General features: G+C 38.1%; 2 protein-coding genes across 13 annotated transcripts in view; one reads left to right on the top strand and one right to left on the bottom strand.

Annotated features, from left to right (window-relative positions):
* The window catches only part of LOC128693168 (uncharacterized), a 587,947-nt gene extending 570,980 nt beyond the window's left edge, over nucleotides 1–16,967 (top strand). For 9 of the 10 annotated variants that reach the window (XM_070089473.1, XM_070089477.1, XM_070089479.1 and 6 more), the window contains 3 exons: nucleotides 1,215–1,355; nucleotides 9,110–9,242; nucleotides 15,549–16,967. In XM_070089473.1, coding sequence (XP_069945574.1) covers nucleotides 1,215–1,355; nucleotides 9,110–9,242; nucleotides 15,549–15,970 — 696 coding nt within the window. In that variant the 3' untranslated portion in view covers nucleotides 15,971–16,967. Of the gene's footprint in view, nucleotides 1–1,214; nucleotides 1,356–9,109; nucleotides 9,243–13,057; nucleotides 13,115–15,548 lie in introns of all 10 variants that reach the window. The other variant, XM_070089481.1, reaches the window with a different exon arrangement.
* LOC128693346 (protein PBDC1) overlaps nucleotides 9,144–22,495 on the bottom strand; it is a 438,868-nt gene continuing 425,516 nt past the window's right edge. For 2 of the 3 annotated variants that reach the window (XM_070089483.1, XM_053783033.2), the window contains exon 6: nucleotides 16,637–21,706. In XM_070089483.1, the coding sequence (XP_069945584.1) occupies nucleotides 21,482–21,706 (225 nt within the window). In that variant the 3' untranslated portion in view covers nucleotides 16,637–21,481. Of the gene's footprint in view, nucleotides 9,283–16,636; nucleotides 21,707–22,495 lie in introns of those variants that run through there. The other variant, XM_053783034.2, reaches the window with a different exon arrangement.

The raw sequence follows: 22,495 nt of genomic DNA, 5'->3' as shown, positions 1-22,495 counted from the left end.
AAGCCTATGCCAGTTAAGGAATCCATTGTGGCGTTGGGGAAGTCCTTGGGGTTGGAGGTTAGTGGGGAGGATGTGGAAGAGGTGGTGGAGGAGGACAATGACGAACTAACCACTGATGAGCTGCTAGATCATCTTCAACAGCAAGAGGCCAGACCTAAGGAAGGAGGAGGGGATGGAGAAAGTGAAGAAGTTGCCTACTTCAAAGATTAGGGAAATGTGTGCAAAGTGGCTTGAAGTGCAAAGCTTTTTTGATGAAAATCACCCTGACACAGCTACTGCAAGCCGTGTTGGCAACCTGTACAATGACACTGTTGTGAACTACTTTAGGAAAGTCATACAGGAATGAGAGGTACAGGCCTCTATGGACAGATATGTTGTGCGACAGAAGTCCAGTGACTCTCAAGCTGGTCCTAGTGGCATTAAAAAAAGAAGGGAAGTAACCCCGGAAAAGGACTTGCTACCTCAAGTCCTAATGGAAGGGGATTCCCCTTCTAAACAATAGGTTTGACACTCTCCCCTCCTCCAAATCATCACCAGATCTTCATTAAAGGTAAGTGTCATGTATTCTATTGTTAGTAAAGTACATACTACAAACTGTGCATGTCTTCTTCAGTTTGTGTGCATTAAACTTAATATTTCATGTGGTAACAGGTTTTTTTTTTTTTTTTTTTTTATACTTTTGGGTGTCTTGCACGGATTGATTTGATTTCCATTATTTCTTATGGAGAAAATTGATTCGCTTTCCGATAATTTTGGTTTACGATGAGCTCTCAGGAACGGATTAATATCGCAAACCGGGGGTCCACTGTACTAATAATAATAATCACTCTTGGGCACATTAAATGTCATATTTTATGTTAATATAGACATTTTCATTAATCCATCTATGATATTTTCTTCAAAATTATATAAGAAACACATTACATAGCATATAAACATTTTATGTTTATATACTATGGCGGTGTGGTAGCCAGGTGGAGGGAAAACTTTACATCACCCCCCTTAATACGTAACTCCTTTGCTTACAATTCTCGGCTTGAATTATTCATTACTTTTCCCTTAGTTTAATGGCATCTAAAAAAAAAAAACTAATTTTTTCTTTTAAGGTCACCCTGCCTTGGTGGGATATGGCCAGTTCGTTGAAAAGGAAAATTGTATAATGCAAAATGATGTGTAATTTTTAAAATTCAGACTGTCATTCATGTTATGAACAGACAAGTGTAGGGCGGCGATGGAACAGCATCAGTGGTACATCAGCAGGGCTTGGGGACACGGCAATCAAGATTCAGCCACGACGGCACTCGGAGGGCCAGAGACCACGAGCCCGCAAGAGCAAACGCCGTCAAGAGGTGGAGGTCTGTACTTGTGAGATTTTTCTTTTACAAACTCATTAATGTTTTGCTTTCTTAAGTTATAATAATAAACTTTAACAATGAATCATAAACGGCAAGTTTCAGTCATATAGTTTATTTATCTTGTGAAGAAGAGAAAGACTACACCTGCCAATTCAGATATATGAATAGATTGATATTGACTGCAATATACCCATGAGGTTAATAAACAGCAACTCCCCAGGGAGGTATTACTGGTAGCCCTACCAAATGAGTGTGAAATAGAAACCTGTAATTATTTTATACAATAGTAGGATTGATAGTATCTTTTCTTTGTCTCATAAACATGGAAGATGACAGGTGCATCTTGCTACTTATACATATACTTAGTTTGTTACACATACCAATACATCTATGTGTATACACACCATCTGAATTTTCTTGTTTTCTTAACAGTTCTTATATTATTTCCTTTCATCTCCATGAGGAAGTGGAAAAGAATCATTCCTCCATAAGCCATGCATGTCATAAAAGATGACTAAAATGTCGAGAACAAGAGGCTACTAACCTCTTCTCTTGTATTAATCACTAAATTTAAAAGAACATTTTAAAGTTGTGATGTTTGAATGTGTGGATGTAGTACAGATGATAGGAGAGAGTTGATTGTGAACGTTATGAATGAAAAGAAGGTGGATGTTCTAGCTCTAAGCAAAACAAAGCTGAAGGAAGTAGGTGATTTTTCAGTGGGAATAAATATCTTGGGGTTAGGTCAGGTGTATTTGAGAGAATTAGAGTAAGGAAGTAGTGGTAATGTTGAATGATCATTTATGGAAGGAAAAGGAATGTTTTTTTTTTTTTATTATTAACACATCAGCCATTTCCCACCAAGGCAGGGTGGCCTGAAAAAGAAAAGCTTTCATCAATCACTCCATCACTGTCTTGCCAGAGGCATGCTTACACTACAGTTATAAAACTGCAACATTAATTAACACCCCTCTTTCAGAGTGCTGGCACTGTACTTTCCATCTCCAGGAATCAAGTCCAGCCTGCCGGTTTCCCTGAATCCCTTCATAAGTGTTACCTTGCTTACACTCCAACAGCACATCAAGTCATAAAAACCATTTGTCTCCATTTGCTCCTATCTAACATGCTCACGCATGCTTGCTGTTAGTCCAAGCCCTTCGCACACTGAACCTCCTTTACCCCTCCCTCCAACCTTTCCTAGGCCAACCCTTACCCCGCCTTCCCTCCACTACAGATTTATACACTCTCAGTCATTCTACTTCATTCCATCCTCTCTACATATCCAAACCATCTCAACCCCTCCTCTCCTCAGTAACCTGAGGAAGAGAGGAGTGTGCCTACTTACTTGGAGGTCATTCTGAGGGTCAATGCCCCCGTGGCCAAGTCTTTAACCAGGCCTCAAGGTGGATCAGGGTATGATCATCCAGTCTGTTAATGTTTACTTGCACTCAATTCAGCATATGAACCACAGTCTGGCTGACTGGGCTGTGGCATAATAGGTGAATTTGGGGTGCCAGAGGTAAAGGATAATGGGGAGCCTTTAATTAAACTGTACAGAAAGAGGTTTAGTAATGCATATTTTAAGAAAAAAAGAGAAGGAGTATATGAGAGATGATTTTGTGCACAATGACAGCAGTTTGTTAAACTATGTATTAGGAGATAAAAGGTTGATAGGTAGACATCTGGATGTGCATCTTTTTAGAGGGGCAACACATATATCTGATTATTATTTACAGTGGAACCTCTACTTGCGAGCATGTCCACGTGCGAGTTTTTCCAAATACAAGCAGTTGATGGGTTGATTTTTTGTTTCCATAAGCGAGCAGACCTCAAGGCAGGTTCCTTGACACTGGTGAGGGGCTCTTGCTCTTGATCTCGGGAATTGTATCTCATTTGTGTGTTGGACTATCTTATTGAAACTTGGGCAATGTATGATGGAAAGATGTTTCTTAACGTACACCAAAAATGAAAGAAATCTAAGCATAAATAATGGAGTTCACTTCTCAGCAATTAGTCACCCCTTAGCGGTAATTTTGAATGGTTTTTATGGTTGTATTCTCGTTTTTTTTATCTCATTTGATAGAATGGAAGATACATTACAGAAATAGATATGATTTTGATTACTTTCACGACAAAAAGTACCTTGAAATTGAGCTCAACCTAGGAGAAATGGTCCATTGCTCAGCTGTTTCAGAGTAAACAATGTCCATTCCAATATGGAGTCGTGAATGGGTTGACATTATTTATAGAGTTATTGCAATAAGGAATAACAGTAAATCTTATATTTTTTGTGTGAATAAAAATTACAATTTATATAATAATATTTCTACTTACACTTAGGTCACACTACACATACATGTACAAGCAAATATATACACACACCCGTCTGGGTTTTCTGCTATTTTCTTTCTAGTTCTTGTTCTTGTTTATTTTCTCTTATCATCATGGGGAAGTGGAACAGAATTCTTCCTCCGTAAGCCATGCGTGTTGTAAGAGGCAATGAAAATGCTGGGAGCAAGGGGCTAGTAACCCCTTCTCCTGTATAAATTACTAAATTTAAAAAAGAGAAACTTTTGTTTTTCATTTTGGGCCACCCTGCGTCGGTGGGATATGGCCGGTTTGTTGAAAGAAGAATAATAATATAATAATATATGTATAATAATAATACATATATAATAATAATATTTGTAGTAGGTTGGTAGACAGCAACCACCCAGGGAGGTACTACTGTCCTGCCAAGTGAATGTAAAACAAAAGCCTGTAATTGTTTTACATGATGGTAGGATTGCTGGTGTCTTTTGTCTGTCTCATAAATATGCAAGATTACAGGTATGTCTTGCTACTTCTACTTACACTTAGGTCACACTACACATACATGTACATGTTTATTTATACACACTCATCTGAGTTTTCTTTGATTTTATCTTAATAGTTCTTGGTCTTATTACTTTTCCTTTTATATCCATGGGGAAGTGGAATAAGAATCTTTCCTCCGTAAGCCATGCGTGTTGTAAAAGTCAACTAAAATGCCGGGAACAATGGGCTAGTAACCCCTTTTCCTGTAAAGATTACATAAAAGAATAAGAAGAAGAAAATTGTCAAAGTGGGAAGTCTGAATGTGCGTGGATGTTGTGCAAATGATAAGAAAGAGATGATTGTGGATGTTATGAATGAGAAGAAGCTGGATGTCCTGGCTTTAAGTGAAACAAAGCTGAAGGGGGTGGGAGACTTTCAATGGAGAGGAATAAATGGGATTAGGTCAGGGGTTTCAAATAGAGTTAGAGCTAAAGAAGGAGTAGCAATAATGTTGAAGGATAAGCTATGGCAGGAAAAGAGGGACTACAAATGTATTAATTCAAGGATTATGTGGAGTAAAATAAAGATTGGATGTGAAAAGTGGGTTATAGTAAGCGTGTATGCACCTGGAGAAGAAAGAAGTGTAGAGGAGAGAGAGAGATTTTGGGAAAAGTTGAGTGAATGCGTGGGGAGTTTTGAATCAAGTGTGAGAGTAATGGTGGTTGGGGATTTCAATGCTAAAGTGGGTAAAAATGTTATGGAGGGAGTAGTAGGTAAATTTGGGGTGCCAGGGGTAAATGTAAATGGGGAGTCTTTAATTGAGCTATGTGTAGAAAGAGATTTGGTAATAAGTAATACATATTTTATGAAAAGAGGATAAATAAATATACAAGGTATGATGTAGCACGTAATGAAAGTAGTTTGTTAGATTATGTATTGGTGGATAAAAGGTTGATGGGTAGGCTCCCGGACGTACATGTTTATAGAGGGGCAACTGATATATCGGATCATTATTTAGTTGTAGCTACAGTTAGAGTAAGAGGTAGATGGGAAAAGAGGAAGGTGACAACAACAAGTAAGAGGGAGGTGAAAGTGTATAAACTAAGGGAGGAGGAAGTTCGGGGGAGATATAAGTGACTGTTGGCAGAAAGGTGGGCTAGTGCAAAGATGAGTAGTGGGAGGGTTGAAGAGGGTTGGAATAGTTTTAAAAATGCAGTATTAGAATGTGGGGCAGAAGTTTGTGGTTATAGGAGGGTGGGGGCAGGTGGAAAGAGGAGTGATTGGTGGAATGATGAAGTAAAGGGTGTGATAAAAGAGAAAAAGTTAGCTTATGAGAGGTTTTTACAAAGCAGAGTGTTATAAGAAAAGCAGAGTATATGGAGAGTAAAAGAAAGGTGAAGAGAGTGGTGAGAGAGTGCAAAAGGAGAGCAGATGATAGTGGGAGAGGCACTGTCAAGAAATTTTAATGAAAATAAGAAAAAATTTTGGAGCGAGTTAAACAAGTTAAGAAAGCCTAGGGAAAGTATGGATTTGTCAGTTAAAAACAGAGTAGGGGAGTTAGTAGATAGGGAGAGGGAGGTATTAGGTAGATGGCGAGAATATTTTGAGGAACTTTTAAATGTTGAGGAAGAAAGGGAGGCGGTAATTTCATGCACTGGTCAGGGAGGTATACCATCTTTTAGGAGTGAAAAAGAGAGCAGAATGTAAGTGTGGGGAGGTACGCGAGGCATTACGTAGAATGAAATGGGGTAAAGCAGCTGGAACTGATGGGATCATGACAGAAATGTTAAAAGCAGGGGGGGGATATAGTGTTGGAGTGGTTGGTACTTTTGTTTAATAAATGTATGAAAGAGGGGAAGGTACCTAGGGATTGGCGGAGAGCATGTATAGTCCCTTTATATAAAGGGAAAGGGGACAAAAGAGATTGTAAAAATTATAGAGGAATAAGTTTATTGAGTATACCAGGAGAAGTGTACGGTAGGGTTATAATTGAAAGAATTAGAGGTAAGACAGAATGTAGGATTGCGGATGAGCAAGGAGGTTTCAGAGTGGGTAGGGGATGTGTAGATCAAGTGTTTACATTGAAGCATATATGTGAACAGTATTTACATAAAGGTAGGGAAGTTTATATTGCATTTATGGATTTAGAAAAGGCATATGATAGAGTGGATAGGGGAGCAATGTGGCAGATGTTGCAAGTATATGGAATAGGTGGTAAGTTACTAAATGCTGTAAAGAGTTTTTATGAGGATAGTGAGGCTCAGGTTAGGGTGTGTAGAAGAGAGGGAGACTACTTCCCGGTAAAAGTAGGTCTTAGACAGGGATGCGTAATGTCACCATGGTTGTTTAATATATTTATAGATGGGGTTGTAAAAGAAGTAAATGCTAGGGTGTTCAGGAGAGGGGTGGGATTAAATTATGGGGAATCAAATTCAAAATGGGAATTAACACAGTTACTTTTTGCTGATGATACTGTGCTTATGGGAGATTCTAAAGAAAAATTGCAAAGGTTAGTGGATGAGTTTGGGAATGTGTGTAAAGGTAGAAAGTTGAAAGTGAACATAGAAAAGAGTAAGGTGATGAGGGTATCAAATGATTTAGATAAAGAAAAATTGGATATCAAATTGGGGAGGAGGAGTATGGAAGAAGTGAATGTTTTCAGATACTTGGGAGTTGACGTGTCGGCGGATGGATTTATGAAGGATGAGGTTAATCATAGAATTGATGAGGGAAAAAAGGTGAGTGGTGCATTGAGGTATATGTGGAGTCAAAAAACGTTATCTATGGAGGCAAAGAAGGGAATGTATGAAGTATAGTAGTACCAACACTCTTATATGGGTGTGGAGCTTGGGTGGTAAATGCAGCAGCGAAGAGACGGTTGGAGGCAGTGGAGATGTCCTGTCTAAGGGCGATGTGTGGTGTAAATATTATGCAGAAAATTCGGAGTGTGGAAATTAGGAAAAGGTGTGGAGTTAATAAAAGTATTAGTCAGAGGGCAGAAGAGGGGTTGTTGAGGTGGTTTGGTCATTTAGAGAGAATGGATCAAAGTAGAATGACATGGAAAGCATATAAATCTATAGGGGAAGGAAGGCGAGGTAGGGGTTGTCCTCGAAAGGGTTGGAGAGACGGGTAAAGGAGGTTTTGTGGGCAAGGGGCTTGGACTTCCAGCAAGCGTGCGTGAGCGTGTTAGATAGGAGTGAATGGAGACGAATGGTACTTGGGACCTGACGATCTGTTGGAGTGTGAGCAGGGTAATATTTAGTGAAGGGATTCAGGGAAACCGGTTATTTTCATATAGTCGGACTTGAGTCCTGGAAATGGGAAGTACAATGCCTGCACTTTAAAGGAGGGGTTTGAGATACTGGCAGTTTGGAGGGATATGTTGTGTATCTTTATATGTATATGCTTCTAAACTGTTGTATTCTGAGCACCTCTGCAAAAACAGTGATTGTGTGAGTGTGGTGAAAGTGTTGAATGATGATGAAAGCATTTTCTTTTTGGGGATTTTCTTTCTTTTTTGGGTCACCCTGCCTCGGTAGGAGATGGCCGACTTGTTGAAAAAAAAAAAAATAAATAATGTACTATATATAGTAATTATAATAAGAGATGGCTTCAAAAGGTCATCACTAGATGGCAGTGTTTACCACAACAAAGAGGGAGCGGTTGTGGCCACCTCCACCTGTTACATAATGACATATTTTATTTATTCTAGAGTATATATCATGTTTCTATGTTATTTATATTGTTTGTTATGTCATATTAGATGAACCGTGATAGATAAATAAGCCGTATAGATGATATTAGCGAAATTATTCATGAAGTACGTATTTTGCTCGGTCTCCAGACAAACTCTCGTCCACCGCCGACACCGCCCATACCACTACATGAATGACATATTTTATTCATTTTAGGGTATATATCAGGTTTCTATGTTATTTATATTGTTTATTATGTCATATAAGATGAAGTGAAATAGATAAATAAGCCGTAGAGTTGATTATAGCGAAATTATTGAAGTACAAATTTCCACTGGAACGGATTAATTGCATTTCAATTAATTTAAATGAGGAAAATTGACTCTGCAAACGAGCAAATCCAGTTGCAAGGAAGGTCATGGAACGGATTTAACTCGCAAGTAGAGGTTCCACTGTAGTTGTAGCTGCATTGAGAGTAGGAGGTAGATGGAATACCAGGAGAATGTCATCACTGAGTGAGAGAAAAGTGAAAGTTTATAAATTAAAGGAGATAATTAAGGTAAGATATAAAAGCAACTTTTGAGAGAAAGGTGGACTAGAGAGTACAGGTAATGACAAGGTCAAAAAGGTATGGGGTAGATTCAAGAATGCAGTGTTAGTGTGTGCAGCAGAAGTTTGTGGATATAGGAGGGTGGGTGCAGGAGGGAAAAGTGACTAGTGGATTGACCAGGTAGAGTGATAAGTGAGAAAAACTTAGCATATGAGGTTTTTTATAAAGCAGAAATGATATAAGGAGGATAGAGTATATGCAGAATAAATGAGGTTAAGAAAGTGGTAAGGGAGGGTAAAAGGAGAGCAAATAAGAAACTGGGTGAGGTTTTGTTAAAAAAAATTTTGCTGAGAATAAGAATAAGTTTTTGAGTGAGATTAGTAAGTTGAGAAACCTAGGGAATGAATGGATTTAACAGTTAAAAACAAAAGATGGGAATTGTTAGATGGGGAGGAGGAGGTATTGGGAAGATGGAAGGAATATTTTGAGAAGCTGTCAAATTTGATGAAGGGAGAAAGGCAATGATTTCATGCATTAGGCAGGAAAGTATAACATCTTTTAGGAGTGAGGAAGAACCAGATGTGAGTGTGGGGAAAGTGCATGAGGCAGTGGATAGAATGAAAAAGGGGTGAAGCAGCTGGGATTGATGGATAAACAATTTATACCTGTATTCTACTTTATCAAGCACTTCATGTAAGTTCTTCACATTTCAGGTTGAGGAGGAGTTTTTTGACGACGAGTTTAATGCGCTGTTATTCCAGCAGCCTCACATGCAGCTATCAGTAGGATCCTCCGAGAACCTCCTGGATAGCCGGGCACCACACTCCATGCTTGCAGACGGATCAGGTATGACAGTAGCAGAGGACAGTGCTAGGACAAACATCAGCTGTAAGATTAGCTATTGGGTAGTATATTTCGTTACTGTAGGAAAGTAGAATTTTTGAATATTAGTCAAGACAATAAAATAATAGTTCAATTCAAGATTTCATGTTATCGATGTGTAGTTTAGGTAGAGAGCTTAATAATGGTTCGTATTATAGGACAGCATTATAAACAGTTCCTAAAATAATACGAAACTGAAGTATTATTGCAGAGAATTATAAAATTTGCAACAAATTGTGCAAGCCAATATAAAATAATAAAACACTTAAATATAGTTACTTTAAATCTTAAAGAAGAATTAGAAGTACTGGTGATAAAGATTTACTGAACACAGGAGTACTGGCTGAGGTCACTAAAAAAAATAAAGAATGGGTATTTCAAGGGTTAGTGAGAAATGAGTGCTGTACTATACATAGTGCTGTTTTTATAAATGTTATTTTTTACATAGTTTAAACATCAGTGATTTATTTGCATACACAGGTCTTCCACTTATGACCCTAATGTGCTCCCAAAAATTGTTTCCGAGTGTTTGGAACTCATAACCTATTTCTCATAGATACTTAATTAATAATCAGAGGTGTGCGCCTGAGTGATAATATTCTTTATCTAATTTAACCCTTAAACTATCCACATGTAGATCACCAATCACGTGCGGTGGGGGGGGGGGGGGCTTCGAATGTAGATCAATGTTTTATTTTTCATTCCTTCAAAATTGGTGCAATAGGCCTGAGTCACCTAGACATGAGAGAGTGGGTCTGCGTGCTCAGTATGAAAATAATTGGGGACCACTTAGTACCTTGTGGGAGCACCAGTTCAACTGAGCACCAGCTAGAGCAAATAGCATGGCAAACACCAGGGATTCACTGATGTCATGTCGTATTAACACTCCCCTTTTAAGAGGAAAGTAAAAATAGGTTAGATAAATATATGAATGGGTGTGAGTTGGACCTGACTAGCTTGTGCCACTAGGTCAGATGCTGTGCTCCTTCCTTCAGTGGATGTGACCTGACTAGGTGGGTCATTGGTGTAAGCTAGGAGGTGACAGATCTGCTTTGCATGAGCCAGTAGGCCTGCTGCAGTGCTCCTTCTTTCTTGTGTATTTGGCTGGCTCTGTCTGTATCTTTCTATATCTCTATCTCTCACATGTACACATAAGTAGAGTTATTATACATAGTGTAAATTACCTAGGATAACCCAAAAATTCCAGGCAGTGTTTGTAGATATAAGACATAATAAACATGATGCATGTAATAGTCACTTGCTCAGCAATCAGGGAGCGGCTCATAAACCAAAAGCCAACAAGTTTACCAGCTGCTCCCCGAGACAGAGAGACTGATGGAAAGACAGATACACAGACACAGATACAGACAGACAGACATGTTTGTGTGCAACAGCGACAACAAATAAAGCGTGGGTTCCCTGCAGCAGCCCACATTCATCAAATGTCCACTGCCTGTCACTGGTTATCTCATGCTTGTCATAACACCATTCTTCATTGAGTTTCATATATACTCCAAGCAGACACAGGCAGACAGAAAGATAGCTAGACAGACAGACACAGACATGTTTGTGTGCAACAGGGAAAACAAATAAAGCCAGGGTTTCATGCAGCAGTGCACATTCATCAAATGTCACCAGTTATCTCGCTTGTCATAACACCATTCTTCAAGGAGTTTCATATATACTCCAGCATTTCTAAAACATTGCAAAGACCTATAAATACTTTGTATATATTTCTAGACAATAGTAAATGACCCAGGCAGGTGAAAATGTTCACCTGTCAGTGTGATTGTTACTATTTGAGTACTATTTCAGTACATAATATTAGTGTCAGAACAAAGATTGGCTATGAAATCACAAGAACTATTATAAATTGTAATTATCAGAACATAAAAATTATATAAATTAAAATAAAAATGAGAAAAAAAGGTACATCAGCAACACTTCTGCAAGCGGCAGGACTGGATGTTGCTGTCAGGTGAGCATCCAGAGCCAACTTCTCGGTCTTCTATCTCGGTAAATACTGGTCCTAAAAAATTTTTTTTTGTCTTATACCACACAGAAAATTGCCCTCTTTAATTAAAAAAAAAATTATATTTTTCAAAATATTCAGAGAGCCACGCAGGTGAACGTAGATGTACATTTGGACAGTTTAAGGGTTAATTTTTTAATGAAATTAAAAGATAGTATATTGCTCCTTCCACCATTCCCCCTCTCTTATTCCTTACTTTTCATCCTCTCTTGTAATCCTTCCCTCCCACTCTCCCATTCACTCCTGTCCTATTTTTCATCATGCTCTCGCACTCCTGTCATGTTGAGGGTATTAGTTGTCAGCATATGGTGTAGAAGTGAGTGGTGAGGATAATTACATGGGGGAGGGAGGGTTGTGCAGTGAGCAGTGCTAAGGTAGGGAGAAATGAAAAGAGAGGGGTCACTTACCAATCCAGTGCTGGCTACTAAGCCCCAGGCCTGGGCCTTTTTTCCTGGCTCTCTGGCAACCTACCCAATCCCCTGGTAGCCCAACTATTTCCCCATCTTTCCAACCATCCCCTTTTCTGTCTTTACAGCCAATGGACTTTTTCCCTTTCCCTCAGGCTTTCTGGTAAACCCAATCCCCTGGCATCCCAATTATTTTCCCAGTGGCCAACAGCCCAGGGGTTTAATCCCTTCCCCCCAGGCCCCCTGGCAATTAACTCTACCACTTGACAAAGCAACCATCCTCCCATGCTGCTGCTCCTGCTAAAAACTGACTGGCTCTGGACATGAATAGCTGTGCCAACCGACAAGTCAGTTAAATATGCAGTATTGAATATACAATTCTTTATCAGTCTCTACCATACAAATGAATTCTCCACACAAGCAAAAAATAAACATACACAAACCATCAGTGTATTTGGTGAAAAAATAGTGGAGAAAAACAATTTATTGAAAAAAATTAACTTTCAGTATTTGCATTGATTATATCTGCAGATTGACATTCGTATATGATTAATTGGTTCCAAAGTTCTTTGACTGTAAGAGTAGTTGGGGACCTACTGTACTCTACTGTGCATTTATATAAGTGTGTGTGTAAATATATGTATAGTACAGTATCTAATTATTTCTTCATAGAGTAGTTCATGTGTAACAAATTACAGTAGTACAAGGTAGTCAATATCATAAACCTTAGGATTTAGCTGAATTAGTAACTAGTGTACTATATTACTCCAATACAATTTATTTCCTCTTTAGTCTCAGTTTCACCAAAGCTCTCAGCTCATGGCTTTGCTAAGCTGGCTTTATGATGCCTTTGTAGCCCCTCAGTCACCTCACGTTATTTTGTGTGTTAAACCCGTAAGGCATTTACAACACATTTTGAACATTTGGCTTTTCCCTCTTAAGTCAAATATTTCAGGAGCATTATTAACATACATCAGTTAATATAAAGCACAATTTGTGCTCAACGAATTGTTGTGACTGTCTTGCATCATTTCAAGTTATGTATTATACACATGTAGATGCTTAGAGCACAACTGGCACTTCATTTAACATTCAGAGGCACTGTTTTTCAGTTGGATATAACTTGATTTTAATAAGCAAGCAAGTGAATCCCTTATGCTGGATTTCATTTTTTGGTCATGACATTTGCTAAAGTAAAGAGACAGAATAAATGAAGTGATAATTTAGAATATCTTTAATGATATCTTCTTTTAATTGTTTTTCCACGCTGCTTTAGACGTGGAATAATGGTAAGGAAACAATCTTGTGAACTCCGTTCTTATTGTCTCTTCTTTTTATAGGAAATATTTGGTTTATTCTGTAATCAGTGGGACTGAAGACCAACGCTTATACAAAGGGTAAAATTGTTGTCGTTATGGCCATAACAAAAGCCAATGTTTTTATACTAATTAGCAATGAACTGCTTATGTTATTTACTAATATGTGATGAACAAACATGATCATCTTATTTAACTGATTCATTGTTAACAGTGTGCTTGAACTAATTAATCCAGTAATTATCTGGAATTGGGGCAGAGTGCAATAATCATGGAATACAATAGGGATCCCAATGGAGTACGTATTACTGACAATATTGAAGCAAAGTCACATTCTGCAGGACAAGCTTTTATTTGGGATAATGTTTCACTCTGACTGATAAAGCTCTAGGAGAGCAAAACATTGTTCCAGTACAAGCTTGTTCTGCAGTGTCTCTTTATTAACAGGGATGCAATAACTATCTTCATTGACTGCTGCTAGCCTGCATAACTGCTGGAAATATCCTAAAAACATTTAATGAAGCATTCAAGCTTTGGGATGGTGGTGGTGTTCTCTTGGTGCATATTTCTCCTGTAGAGTATTTGTACACTATAGCTATATTATTATTATTTGTGGGAGTTGTTTGTAACATAACTAATATAAGAAATTGTAGCTAGTTGTTTTAATGCATTGTAGTAGTTACTAGATGCATTTTATATTGAAAAGTAGTGTTTTTTAGCTTTATAATTGCACACATAAGAATGACTTTACATGATGTATTTAATGTATACTGATAATATGTATTATATATATAATAATACAGTATTACTATATTTCTTAATCATGAAATAATTTTTTGTATGCAAATTAATATATTTACTTTTTATCTTTAAGCCAGCTTACTGGCTCCTTAAAAGTGATATCTAAGGCAGGATAATGGTGACTCAAAAGCTAGCAAGTTTTAAGATTTTCATATTGGTAAATTAATTTATACTATGCTTCAATGAAAGACAGAATATAGTTGACTACATTATTTTGTTAAAAGAAGTCCTGGTGAATGTGATACAGTATTTTAAAGTGAAATATCCTCAGTATGATTGCATATTTATGTATTTTGCAGCATATTAGATGCACCTTTTACTTCACAATTTGACCCCCCCCCCTCCAAATCACCCTGCATCCTGTATTGTGAAGATCGGGCTTAGGATCTTGGTGCTCACCTATGTGGTTACAGGGTTCAGGTCTTAGTTCCAGGTCTCCTCTCAACTTGCTGCTTTCCAGATTCACACTCCTAGCCTCATGGGCCTTATTATACCTATTCTTAAAACTGCGTCAGTGGCGTTGTAAGGGGGGGGGAAGGCACGCCCCCTGGGTGACACCATAGAGCCTCTAAAGGTGACAGTGCTGTAGCAACATAGGACAAAAATCTTTCATTTCTATATAGCCTATTATGTAGAGTACAAATAGGCCTATATAGGGAAAATCATTGATTTTGATAATGTGATAGATGATTTTGTAGGATTGAAGGCAAGGAAATGTAAAATCAGATTCACTGAGATGTTACCCGTTCTCAAGGTCAAATCGGAACTAGTGTTTCACTGATATTGAATTTTTTTTTTTTTTTTTTTTTTTTTTTTGCATTGTTGAAGATAAATAAATGTAGGATCTGTTGCCTGTACTCAGTGATATTTGAGTTTGTTTCCTCAATATTACTATGATTATTTTATCATTAATAAAGTTGAGAAGTATTCTCCTGTTCGGTTTATGGCCCTTTGAACGTTGTCATTGCTAAACATTAGTCACTGGGCATGCATTAGTAATGTAACTGGAGTTTTACTTCTCCCCCTCCCCCCTCCCTTGGATTTCATGGGGGTGACACCAACCCTAGCAATGCTGCTGCTGTGCATGGAGTCTGCCTTCACTTCAAGGTCATTTCACTTTCTGACCTCCCTGAGACTGAAGAAATACTTCCAGACATCTCTGTGATGCATCTGTTTTTAGCTTCCACCTGTGCACCCTGAGTACAAGTTTCTCTTCCTCTCAAACAGCCTGTTCCTGTCTGCACTATCAAATCCTCTTAAGTATTTTGTAGCTATGCCCCTAGTGGGTTTAGCACTTTTGGTTGTAATAACAAGTATTGTGTATGTTATGTCTCCCTTAGTCCTTCTGCCCTCCAGGGTTGTCATGATTCAATTCCTTTACCCTTTCCTTGTAACTTATACCCATTTGCTTTGGAACTACTGTTTCCGTGTTATATCTGCTCTCCCAAGTGTGGGATCCATACTGGTGCTTCATACTTGATGAACCTATGTTATATACAGGACCATGAATGATTCTTTGTTGAGATCCACCTAGTTAAACAATTCAAACAACTTGAGAATGTGTGTGTATATATATATATATATATATATTGCATGCATAATTCCAGTGCATCTTGTATACTGCAAAATACAGTATAACTCCTAAAATATTTAGTAATATGTAGATAATCCAAGGAATTATTTGTAATTAAGCAACCCTCTCTTCTTTTTTCAGTGTCTCCAGTAAGCTTAGGTTTCAGTAGCTTCTCTCCAAGCCTTACAAGTAGTGAAGACGAGGTAGACGAGGCGGGTCTGAAGGATGGAGCGTCAAGAGTGGCTGGCAGACATCGATGGAGACTAGGGGCTGTTGTAGAGAATGGGAACTCCGAGGAAGATGAAGAAGAGGGAAAAATGCAAATTGATGCAAGTACCTTGAAAGGTTGCATTACTGATGGTGGAAAAATACCAGTATTCAGTGAAAATGAGCACACTAGTGGTGATGATGATGCAACAGGTGGTCCATGGAGGTACAAGGAGTTTAATAAGGAATATGAACCCTTGAAGAGTGTTCAGCTGCTTAGAAATCTAGAAAAGAATCTTAGTACGTATCTGCCCACTTATTCTACTGGGAGTGATACAGAAACGGGGGAACTTTGATCTTAACTTTTACTGAGCTGTTTTTTTTTAATATCCTTTGGGATAAATGGTGCATTTACCTTAGCATTTACCATACAAATGCATACATGTCATGTCATGTTGACTGGTTGTGTTGTAGCAATGCCATTTTGTTTCTCCCTGGTTCTTGCATAATGTATATAGATTCACATCATGAGGTCACACTCCATTTGTATGTCTACATTCCATGTTAATTTCAAGTCTTGTGTAAGAAATAATTAGGTAGCTGTTTTTCCTGAGATTAGAAAGCATCTTAGTGACTGAAATGCAAGGCTTTTAGGGCATGTAAAGTTAAGTGTGGTTCACTATTTTCATAAATTGTGACGTGTCATGAAATCCTTTTAACTGCTTTGCTTCTCTCTCTAAAATGTAATTTATGAAAAAAAATTTTTTGCCATCCAAGCATTGGGTAAAGCTTAGGCTTTCATACTGAAGAATGCAGTCTTTTTTTTTTTTTTTTTTTTTATAAATGTTTTTTTCGACTGTACTTAGCAGCTGTGCTGTGTGCTGTAGATAGTCCTTTCTACCAAAGATAAGTGGTGTATGGAATTTAGATACCCGGTAATTGTAGATTCTTCTGTAGTTGGACAGCGTTTGAGCAAGTCTCATGTTGAGCCAAGGCAGAGTAATGGTAACTCAAAAGCAAGGAGGTTTTAAGATTTTTATATTGGTAAATAAACTTAATAATGTCTACTATGCTTCAAGATGGGATGGACCCTTTTCGGTTTAGCTCTTAATTTGATATAATTATTGTTTTTGAAGATGGAAATTAAATTTACTTTAGAAACTCAACAAGTAACAAAAATTTAAGTGAGAGTTTAGATAGATTGTAGATTTACACTGTACCATTTGCTACCCTTATGGGTTTAGCACTTCATTATAATTATTATAATATAATGAAATGCTAAACCCTTAAGGGTCACACAGCAAATGATTATGATAATGTACCATTTGCTGCTCAGCAGGACATGTAATAATGTTGAGAAAATAAATAAAATGTAATGTTCCTGTTGTTTATTTTCATGTACTTCTTGCAGAAGTACTATACACCTAATTTTCAAAGGATTTCATAAACAATATTACAATGTTCACCAGTGCTGTATGACTCGGTTGGGTTTAGCACTTAATTTTGTATATAATACCAAATACTTGTCTCCAGTATTAAACAAAACAAAAAAAAAATTCAATTTTAAACTATTTTTCTTGCAATACCATGAAAACTGGGAAAAAAAAATTGTCTCAACTGAAAAATTTTCAGGTGATAATTTGATGCCCTTTGTTGCCTAGGCATTTAAAGGCCTCAATTTTCACCAAGATTATTCAGTCATTGTTGAACATGTACTTTTTTTAAATCATAATGTTGTGCAAACCATCCTTGGGAGTATTTGCAGTTAATTTTCACCAGGCTTAAAGCCTATATTACACGAGGGTCAGTAAGGCTGCATTTTACCTATACACCATTATTCAAGGATATACAGTAGACCCCCGCATAACGATTACCTCCGAATGCGACCAATTATGTAAGTGCGTTTGTACGTGTATGTTTGGGGGTCTGAAATGAACTAACCTACTTCACAATATTCCTTATGGGAACAAATTCGGTCAGTACTGGCACCTGAACATACTTCTGAGTGAAAAAATATCGTTAACCAGGGGTCCACTGTATACATCTGTCTATACTTCACACTGGATTTATGAATCGTAAGTTTCATTAAAACTTAATTGGTACTATCAACAAAATTTTGTATTAGAAATAATAGTCCTTGCAGAAAATTTAAACCCATTGTTTCGGCACAAAATATACTAAAAACCTTTGTTTAGGTTCCATAAAATGTAGTGCCTCCTTAAAAAGTACTGTGTGAACATTATGAAGTTAAGCCTTCAATATGGAGGTCAACACTGAATATATATACAATACAGAAAATATATATTTTATAAATTAGTTTGCTCTTCATAACACGTTAAAAAAAAAAAACACTACGGGATTGCGGCAGCTTCAAAAAAAAAAAAAAATTTTTTTTTTTTTTTTTTTTTTTTTTGTTGCTAGAGTTCAGTTGAAAAACTTGCTTCAAAGCAAGTCACATACAGTGGAACCTCGGATTTCATCCGCCTACTACGTGCGCACACGAAGTCTCCAACACACACATTCTCAGTGAGTGACCATTACTCTGCGCATTCATACGAAACATTTCGTAATAGTGGTCCCTCGCTTTTCGTAGTTCCCGGCAATCGTAAATTTCGCCAATCATAGAGGTATTTTCGTATAAACATGGACTCGCTTTTCATAAGTTGACTTGCGAGTCGTAGTTCGTCCGGAACGCGTACCCACGGCGTGAGCCGTGGCGGCAGCCAGTCTGGCATTGTTTACCAGTGAGCGAAGGTCCCCTCACGTGCTCCAGTGAAATATTTCATAATCCATTTATTTTAGTGCTTGCAAGTACTAAATAAGCTACCATGGCTCCAAAGGAAGCTCCTAGTGCCAAGCCTGTGGTAAAGGAGGTGAGAAATACGATTGAATTTAAGAAAACCATCATTGAACAATATGAAAGTGGTACAAGTGTGGCCGAACTGGCCAGGGTGTATAAGAAACCCTACACAACCATATGTTCCATAGTGGCCAAGAAAAAGGAAACCAAGGCTGCTGTTGTTGCAAAGGGGGTAACTATGCTGACAAAAATGAGATCACCAGTACTCGAAGAGGTTGAGAAGTTATTATTGGTGTGGATAAATGAGAAACAATCAGCATGAGATACTCTTATGACTTCGATTATTTGTGAAAAGGCTAGGCAGTTGCATGACGATTTGGTAAAGAAATTGCCTGCAAATAGTGGTGATGAGTGAATTTAAGGCCAGCAAAGGCTGGTTTGAGAGATTTAAGAACCGTACTGGCATACACAGTGTGGTAAGGCTGCCAGTTCGGACCACAAGGCGGCTGAAAAATATGTGCATGAATTCCAGGAGTATATAGAGGCTGAAGGACTGAAACCTGAACAAGTGTGACGAAACAGGCCTCTTTTGGAAGAAAATGCCAGAGGACCTTCATTACACAAGAGGAAAAGGCAATGCCCGGACACAAGCCTATGAAAGACAGGCTGACACTAATGTTCTGTGCTAATGCTAGTGGAGATTTCAAAGTGAAGCCATTACTAGTGTACCATTCTGAAAATCCCAGAGTGTTCAAGAAAAACAATGTTATGAAGAGTAAATTGTGTGTGTTTTGGAAATCTAATAGTAAGGCATGGGTCACGAGGGAAATTTTCGTCGAGTGGTTCAATGAAGTGTTTGGCCCTAGTGTGAAGGAGTATCTCCTGGAAAAGAAATTGGATCTCAATTGCCTGCTAGTAATGGACAATGCACCTGCTCATCCTCCAAACTTGGATGACCTAATTTTCGAGGAGTTTGGTTTCGTCACAGTAAAGTTCTTGCCCCCGAATACCACTCCTCTCTCCAGCCCATGGGCCAGCAGGTCATTGCAAACTTTAAAAAAAACTACACAAAAGCAATGTTTCACAGGTGCTTGACTGACCACAGACACTTGACCCCAAGGGAATTTTGGAGAGAACACTTCAGCATCCTCCACTGCATAACCCTTATAGGTATGGCTTGGGAGGGAGCGACTACCAGGACTTTGAACTCTGCCTGGAGAAAATTGTGGCCAGATTGTGTCGACAAGAGGGATTTTGAAGGGTTTGGGACTGACCCTGATGAGCCTATGTCTGTTGTAAAATCAATTGTGGCACTGGGGAGCTCCATGGGGTTGGATGCGAGTTTGGAGGATGTGGAAGAATTGGTGGAAGACCACAACGAAGAGCTCACCACTGAGGAGCTTCAGCAGGAAGAGCAACACATCGCAGCTCAGAATCTTGCTGCAGAGGAAGAGAGATGGAAGAAGGTGCCTTCTTCAGAAATTAAAGAGATTTTTACTATGTGGGGTAAGATGGAAAGCTTTATGGAGAAACATCACCCTAACAAGGTTGTTGCAAGCCATGTTGGCAACATGTACAGTGACAAAGTCTTGGGCCATTTTAGGGAAGTGTTAAAGAGAAACAGAGTTCTCTCCACAGTTATTTTGCGAGACAGGACTCCAGCGACTCTCAAGGTTGTCCTAGTAGCATTAAGAAACAGAGAAGACAAGCAACCCCAGAAAAGCAATTGGTACCTGAGGTGTTGCTGGAAGGGGATATAAACAATCCACTCTCTCTCCTCCTCCAGTCTCCCATACACTAAGAAGAATCTCCAATAAAGGTAAGTGTTATGCTGTTAATGTTTCATTCATCATTTCCCATTGTATTGTTTATGTACTACATGTATATTTCATGTAAAAAAATTTTTTGTTTTAATACTTCTGGGTGTCGGAACGGATTAATTATATTTACATTATTTCTTATGGGGAAATCTGATTCACAAATCATAAATTTCTTTTATAGTAGCTCCTCCAGGAATGGATTAATTACGAAAAACGAGGGACCACTGTAATCTATTTTTTGTGCGACTGCAAAATAAGCCACCATGGAGCCAAAGAATGTTCCAAGTGCCAGTCCTTTGATAAAGAAGATGAGAAACATGATAGAATTCAAGAAAGAACTTGTTAAAAAGTATGAAAGTGGCATACATGTAGTCAATCTCGCGAGGATGTACGGAAAGTCCTCGCCAACGATCAGTTCCATGCTGGCGAAGAAATCAAGGAAGCTGATGTAAAATGGGAGTGTGCGCTAATGAAACAGAGATCGCAAATTGTCAAAGAAGGTGAGTTGTTAGTTTTGAAACAATGAAAAACAGTTAGTGGGGAGAATGTGCCGTCTTCAGCAATTAAGGACATTTGTGCAAAGCGGAGTGAGGTGCAAAGTTTTGTGGAGAAATATCACCCTAACAAAGCTGTTGCAGGCCATGTCTGCAACATGTCCCATTTTAGGCAAATCTTAAAGAGAACAGAGCTCTCCAGGCAGATTTTTTTGTGTGACAGGGGTACAGCGACTCTTAAGCTGGTCCTAGTGCCAGTAAAAGACAAAGGTAAGTAACCCCGGATAGGGGTTACTTTTATTTGGAAGAGGATTCCCCTTCCAAACAATAACCTCTCCCCTCCTCGCCGTATTCAACAAGCCAACAAGTCTTCAATAAAGGTAAATGAGATGTTAAATGTTCATTTATCATTAAAATTAGTCATTTATATTTATTTCTGCATGTAAAACTATATTTATTCTCTATAAAATGTATTTTTTGTTAATACTTTTGGGTGTCTGGAACGATTAATTGGATTTATATTATAGGTAATATTGCTTCAGTTTTTGTCGAATTTGGTTTTCGTCTGACTCTCTGGAACAGATTAAAAACGAAAACCGAGGTTCCACTGTACATTTAATATATAGGAACTCTTGGACAACAATTAAATGATTAGAAGCATTCATCCCAAATAACCAGATACTGTGCCCCATCCTTAAAGTTTAGATATACGTACTTGCATAAATTATAAGTGAATTTAATATTATCGTAGTATTATTGCCGATTCTTCTTGGTGCGAGGCTTAGGCTTGAACTTTGTCCTGATAGAGTCATTAAATCCCTCCCTATTGCGAGCAATCTCGATACAGAAAAACTGTATGCGAGTAACAAGGATTGTATTAGATTCAGAATATTCATCCTCACTGTCTATGCGTACGAGAGTGGCAAAGCTATAGTCTTCGATTTCCTTCTCAAAGGCCATACAAAATGGTCTCCATTTCTGTAAAAAAAAAAAAAAAAATTATATACCACACAGATTATGTACATAAACTAGTTTTTTTTTTTTTTTAACACTCCAGCTGCCTCCCACCAAGATAGGATGACCTGACAATGCAGAAAACACTTTCATGTCACTCATTTAATCACCGTCTTGCTAGAAGGGCACCAACATGACCCTCCAACTCCACCCCTCCTTTAGAGCGCAGGCACTGTACTTTACACTTCCAGGACTAAAGAGTCCGGCTTAACCGGTTTCCTGGTTAGCCCAGACTTTAGTCCTGGATAATAGCCTGAGATGAAGCTTTCCAGCATCATCTCAGGGTATTACTGCTTGCAGCATGTAAGCTCACAGCCATCACAAAAGTTCAAAATATTTAATACCAGGCTAGTAAGAGTAAGGATACATAAAATCTGCAAACATCAGGAACTACAGTACCTGCATACAGGAAGAAATGCCCCAAAAACTATAATCAAAAAAAGCGCTAAACTACAGGGTCATACCAAAGCCCCCAAAAATTGCACTCTTGTTTTGCTGATAACTATCACAAGAAACTATAAACTATTTAATTTTATTAATACTTACCCTCTTTACTGAGACCATCTTACATCTATGACATGCAAATAAATTTTCTAATGTATAACCAAGTAAAATTTAAATAGGCAAAATTAAGACAAAATGAGCACGTAAATATAAATGCCACTAGAAATAAGTCTTAGATAAACCAAACAGTTATGAACATTTTTTTTTGCAAGTGTTGATTAATGGCTCCATTGGAAATGTTATTAACTA

This window comes from Cherax quadricarinatus, chromosome 28 (genome assembly GCF_038502225.1).
Source record: "Cherax quadricarinatus isolate ZL_2023a chromosome 28, ASM3850222v1, whole genome shotgun sequence".
NCBI lineage: Eukaryota > Metazoa > Arthropoda > Malacostraca > Decapoda > Parastacidae > Cherax > Cherax quadricarinatus.
Note: the sequence above shows the minus strand (reverse complement) of the source record. Positions and strands in the feature narration are given on the sequence as shown.